This window comes from Erinaceus europaeus, chromosome 14 (genome assembly GCF_950295315.1).
Source record: "Erinaceus europaeus chromosome 14, mEriEur2.1, whole genome shotgun sequence".
In the NCBI taxonomy this organism is placed as follows: Eukaryota; Metazoa; Chordata; class Mammalia; order Eulipotyphla; family Erinaceidae; genus Erinaceus; species Erinaceus europaeus.
Genome location: NC_080175.1, coordinates 8,241,288 through 8,247,287, shown reverse-complemented (window position 1 = coordinate 8,247,287; position 6,000 = coordinate 8,241,288). Strand labels below are relative to the sequence as shown.

The following is a 6,000-nucleotide window of genomic DNA, read 5'->3' as shown; positions in this document are numbered from 1 at the left end:
ATGCATCTCTCCCATGTCATTAGCTTTTTGATGACTTCTCAGGCCCTCCCTGCTTACTTGGGGACAACCGAAACTTCTGAACTCTGCTCCCTTGCTCCTTGCTAGTCGGAGTCCGGTGCAGCTAATGGTGTATATTTCCCACTACTGCAAGCTCCTTGTTGATATGCATTTATTGCATGCTTGCTGCTGGCAAACGTCCCATGGCTGTAAAGAGTGAAACAGAAAGTGCCCCGCTCTGCGGGGAGCTGGCTAGAGCCGCAAACTCCCCCCCCCCCAATCAGGACGAGGAGTGGCACTGCCTGGCAGGCTTCCCTCACGCTCTGCTGCCAGCTCAGCCGGAAGGAGGGCTTCCGGGGCTGGATGCAGGACTTTTGCCAGGGCTGGGAGGGGGGGAGTAAAGATATCCCCATCCCCACCCTCATAGGAAGCGAGGCCCCCCAGTGCTGCAACCCGCGCCCCGAAGCAGGCTTCCATGTTAGCCCAGCCAGGCCCGGGCTCAGCCCCGGCCACCGCCGGAGGGAAGGCTGGAGGGGCCGGGAGGGTAGCTGGGGAAGAGCGGGAGCTGGAGAAAAGGGAGGAGGCAGGGCCTAGCGAAAGGAGCCGCGAGGAGAAAGCGGCGGGAAAAGGGAGGGAAAGGGGCGAGAGGTGGAGGGAGGGAGAAGCTAGGGGGTGGAGCCTTAAGGGGGCGGGGTCTGATGAGCAGGGCGGGGCCAGGTCCAGGCAACATCCCGGCAGGGGCGGGGTCAGCAGGGGGTGGAGCCGGGAGGGTCCGGAGGAGGAACCGCAGTGGTGGATCGTGCGGGCTCTGTGGGTGGAGCCGAGCGGTGGGCGGAGCAGGAGACCCCGAGGCGAGGGTACACCCGACCTGAGCGGAACAGGAAGGGGGCGGAGCCTGCGGGTGGGGCGGAGCCAGAATGGAGGTAGGTGGCTTCGGAGTGGAGCCGGCAAGGGGGCGTGGCCAGGAGGGGGCGGAGCCGGGGAGCGGACCGGGAGGCCGCGGCCGCCGCCTGGACTCGTTCTCCTCCCGCCGCGGGCGATCCCTCAGCTGCTGCTCCGCGGCGCTGTCCCTGCGGGTCCGATCGCCGCCGCGCGGGCTGTGGCGGCGCCGACCGAGGAGATCGCGCCCCGCGGGCCGCCGCCGGGGCCGGGGTCTCGGGCAGGCTCGGGCAGGCTCGGGCGCGGCCGGCATGGAGCTCTTCCAAGCCAAGGACCACTACATCCTGCAGCAGGGCGAGCGCGCGCTGTGGTGCAGCCGGCGCGACGGCGGCTTCCAGCTCCGGCCGGGTGAGGTGGGCGGGCGGGCGGGCGGGCCCCTCGGTGCGGCCCTCGGCCGGGCGGGACGGGCGGCTGTCAGGCTCGGGACCCGGCGCCCGCCTCGCTCCCGCCCTGGCTGCGCGGGGACAAAGGGCCGCCCGGCCTCCCCCCCCCCAAAGTCCCAGCGGACGCGCCGCCCCCCACCCCACCCCCACCCCCACCCCCACCCAAGGCCTCTGACACCCCGAGGGTCCCGGGTTCCAATCCTCGTCTCCGAAGCCATCGCGCCCTTTCGGTGGCAGGTCCCGCCGGAGGAGCTTCGCTCTGTCATCTTTGCCCCCTTTTTATCAGTATTTCAGATTTTTATTGTTGCATATGAGACAGAGGGAAGAAGCCTGGACACCCCCTCCGACTCCTGCAAGGCTTGGGGATCGAACTGGCAGCCCCAAGCCTGCAAGTCCTGCGCCCCACCCTCTGAGCTACCTGCCCTGCTTCCTGCTTCCGTATTATTATTATTACTACTATTATTATATTATGTGTTTGTACTCTGGGGCTTTGGCTGTTGCTGTGCTGGGCATGGAAACTGGGGAGGGGGGGTGGCCTGTCACTTGCAAAGCCCTGCACTCCACCAGCCCAGCCATCTGCCCTGCTGCCTGCATCCTTATTATTATTATGCTTTTGTGTTTGTACTTGTGAGCTCCGGCTGGTGCTGGTGCTGGTGCTGGTGCTGGTGCTGGTGCTGGTGCTGGGCATGGAAGCTGGGGGTGAGGGGAGGGGAAACTTGTGTCGCTTGCAAGCCCTGCACACCACCAGCCCAGCCGCCTCCCACCGCCTGGCCCGGGTCCCGTGGCGGGTGCTCCATTCCAAGCCTGCAGGGCTTCGGTCTTGTGGCGGTGGGCACGTGGGTGCCAGGTCAGCTGCGCAGGGATGCCCCGAAATGCAGCAATTCAGGGGTGTTGGGAAAACTAGTCGAGGGTGGATTTTTTTTTTTTTTTTTTTTGCCAGTTTCCTGCCCCTCAGAGAGCTGACAGTCTGGGATCTGTGTGATAACCACCACCACCCCCAAGTTGAGGTTGCCAGTGTTTTTTCCTAATCATCTCAGAGATCTTTCCCGTGAGAAGTGAGATAAATTATTTCAGGAACTACCCAGACATTTCAAATGTATAGTTCATGTATATATTTTACAAAGAAGATTTACCAGATAGGCAGTGAAAAAGAAGGAAAGGTCAAAATAAGCTTTTCTTATCACATCAGTTACCCTAAATAGGAAGAATGATATCCAAGGACCTGACTCCTTATTTTATTATTATTATTATTATTTTAAAGATTTTATTTATTCATGACAAATGATAGGAGAGAGAGCAAGAAACAGACCTCACTCTGGTACATGTGCTGCTGGGGACTGAACTCAAGACCTCATGCTTGAGAATCCAGTGTCTTATCCACTGAGCCACCTCTCAGGCCACTTATTTTACTATTTACAGCCACTTGACAGAGCAGATGATGGCATCATCCTCTTTATTAGATGAGAAGACTGGTGTGAAAGCTTGAGTCACTCAAGAGGTTACAGAGAGTAGACTTGACCCCCAGAACACTCCCTGGCAGGTCTGTTTTTAAGAATTATTATTATTACTAGTCACTGTTGTTATCACTGGGGCTTGGTGCCTGCATGATGGGTCTACTGTTCCCAGTGATCATTATTTTCTTCTTTCTGACAGAGAGAGAGAGAGAGGAAGAGAGACACTCGCAGCACTGCTTCACTGCTTGTGAAGCTTCCCCCACTGCAGGTGGGAACGGGGGATTTGAACCCAGGTCCTTGCACATAGTAATGTGTTGCACTACTGGCTACACCACCCCCCAGACTCTCACTGGTTTTGTTTGTTTTTAGCATAGACCTTAGGGGGGAAATGTGTGTGTGCCATAAAGAGAGAGAGAGACTAGAGCACCACTCAACTCTGGCATGTGGTGGCATTGGGCATTGAACTTGGGACCTCAGTGATGCAAACCTGTGCTCTAGTGCTGAGCTTTCTTGTTCCTTGATTTGCTTGAACAGTGATGGAGAACTTGATCTCTGGGTATACTTATTATTATGCTTTCTTTCCTCTGCTTATAATGGAGGAGAAGTGACTGCACACAGACAGGATTCTTGATGACCCTTGGTCAAAAGACTTTGTAGAAAGGCGAATTCTGACTACTTCCCAGTCTTTTCTCTTTGGTTTTTCCTGTTTTGACCCTTTCATTTCTCAGGCTCTGCTTCCCATCTTTTAATCCCAACTCCCTCAAAGCTAGGTGAGGCTTCAAGTGCAACTTGAAGAAAGGTAGATTGCAGATGTCCCTAGCTATGAGAGAGACTTCTCTAGATTCCAAAATCTTAACTGTGAGAACTGGAGATCTTTGTCTCAATGGACAGAACACTTTTCGGCAGCTGTGAAATGAGGATTGGGCATTTTCAGTCCTTGTGTTGGGTTGTTGGAAAAGTCATAATACGACTTGCATAGAAAACTAGGGGAGGGGATGGGATACGGAGCTCTGGTGGTGGGAATTATAGCCCTCTTATCCTATGGTCTTGTCAGTGTTTCCATTTTATAAATAAATACATTAAAATTTAAAAAGAAAAGAAAACCAGAAAACTATGTCATGGCTTTTTTCTGGCAACCCAGTATATAATGAGCTTTTTGTTTTTAAACTTTAAAAAAAGTCGAATTATCTTTATTTATTTATTGGATAGACACAGCCAGAAATTGAGAGGGTAGGGGAGACAGACAGGGAGAGAGACACCTGAAACCCTGCTTCACCACTCGAAAAGCTTTCCACCTGCAGGTGGAGACTGGGGGCTTGAACCTGAGTCCTTGCTCATTGTAACATGTGCGCTCCACCAGGTACACACGCCACCATCGGCCCCAATGAGCATGTTTTTTTAAACAATCCCAGTTTATTCACTGCTTGTTTAGTATATATCTTGGGGGACAGTAATTGACAAGGTTCATGATAAATACTCAGGGAATGGCCTGGGAAAAAGGTGCAGTGTTGGACCCTCAAGCTTGAGGTCCTGTGTTCAAGCCCTGGTAATGTACCGGAATGATGCTTGATATCTCTCTCTCTCTCTCTCTTGCTCTCCCTATCATTTTATTATGTTAATAAATAAATAAATAAACATAAGACTCTGGGGCAAGGGTGTTCAGGTCCTGGAACTTGATGGTGGGGGGTTAGAGTGTTATGTGGAAAACTGAGAAATGTCCCACATGTACCAATGACTGTATTTTACTGTCAACTGTAAACCATTAATCCCCCAATAAAGAAAGAACAAACAAATAAACAAACAAATCTAAAACCAAAACCAGAGCAAGCAAACAAACAAACCCAAAACCACTTGGGGAATCTCTACCTGGACGGGGAATTGAGGCGTCTGTCTGTCCCCGGGCTGACCTTGTTCCTCCATTTTGAGGGCTGCTCTCTCCTTTCCCTCAGTCCCTAAGATTGGAAGAGATGAAACAAACTGGTAGAATTAACTTCCTGATATGAAGCCAAGTCCCAGAGTCCTGAGGAGGAGAGGATTGTAAGTGAATTATTTTCACTTCTGTTTGGTTTGTGTACATCTCTTGCACACGGGAGGTAGTACGTCCTAAAGGTCGGAAGGGGTTAAATTGCTCCGCTCGTGGGAAATCAGCTCTTCCTGGGCGCACTCTGACCTGATCCTGGACAGCTGTCTAAACCAGTTCCTCAGAGCTCAAGAAGCTCAGATGAACTACAGTCTGACTCCATCAAGGGATATACACAGGATAACCTGGGCCTCCAGTTGGGATTAACTTTGTGGCTTCTGTTACTGTTTATATATCCAAAGTCCAGATCAGAAGGCAAATTAACACCCTCCACACACACTGAATAAAATGGCTTGTAGTCTTTACAGTGAAATTTACCTCACTTCTCAAGATATGATAAACCACAGTTTAAAGCTGACCAGAATTAATAGCCTTTTTAAAAAATATATATACTTTATTTATTTTTTTATTGGACAGAAACAGAAAATTGAGAGGGAAGTGGGAGAGAGAGATGGAGAGAGTCAGAGAGATACCTGCAGTACTGCTGGTATCTCTGGTGAAACTTTCCCCCTGCAGGTGGGGGTCTGGGGCTTGAACCTGGATCCTTGTGCATTGTAACATATGTGGTCAACCAGGTGCACAGCTCCCAGCCCCAGGATACTGTTATTAAACAGTAATTCTTAGGCAGAGGAGGTAAGCAGCATAATGGTTATGCAAAGAGATTCTCATGCTTGAAGCTCTGAAGTCTCAGGTTCAACCCCCATATCACCACAAGCCTGTGCATGTTAGTGCGTGTCTGCACGTGTCTGCGTGTGAGTGCCGAGTTCTGTCTGTGTGTGTTAGTGTGTGTCTCTGGGTGTCTGCATGGGAGTGCCTGAATTCCTCTCTCCCTCCCTTCTTAGTTTCTTTCTGGCTTTTTACAATAAATGAACAAATAAGTAAATAAAAATAACAGTCTCTTTCCAGCCCTACTTCTTTTTATTTATTTATTTATTTTCCCTTTTTTGCCCTTGTTTTTTTCTTTTGTTTTGTTTTGTTGTTGTAATTATTGTTGTTATTGATGTTGTCATTATTGGATAGGACAGAGAGAAATGGAGAGAGAAGACAGAGAGGGGGAGAGAAAGACAGACACCTGCAGACCTGCTTCACCACCTGTGAAGCGACCTCCCTGCAGGTGGGGAGCCGGGGCCTCGAACTGGGGTCATTA

The 6,000-nt window shown here is 51.4% G+C and overlaps 1 protein-coding gene across 6 annotated transcripts in view; it reads left to right on the top strand.

The window, feature by feature from the left end:
- The first annotated feature begins 977 nt into the window (after positions 1 to 977).
- Positions 978 to 6,000, top strand: part of INPP5F (inositol polyphosphate-5-phosphatase F) — a 116,469-nt gene continuing 111,446 nt past the window's right edge. For 5 of the 6 annotated variants that reach the window (XR_009544624.1, XR_009544625.1, XM_060171175.1 and 2 more), the window contains exon 1: positions 1,041 to 1,284. Coding sequence is in view for 4 of the 6 variants with exons in the window: in XM_060171175.1 (XP_060027158.1) it covers positions 1,188 to 1,284 (97 nt within the window). In the remaining 2 variants the exon portion in view is untranslated. Of the gene's footprint in view, positions 1,285 to 6,000 lie in introns of all 6 variants that reach the window. The other variant, XM_060171176.1, reaches the window with a different exon arrangement.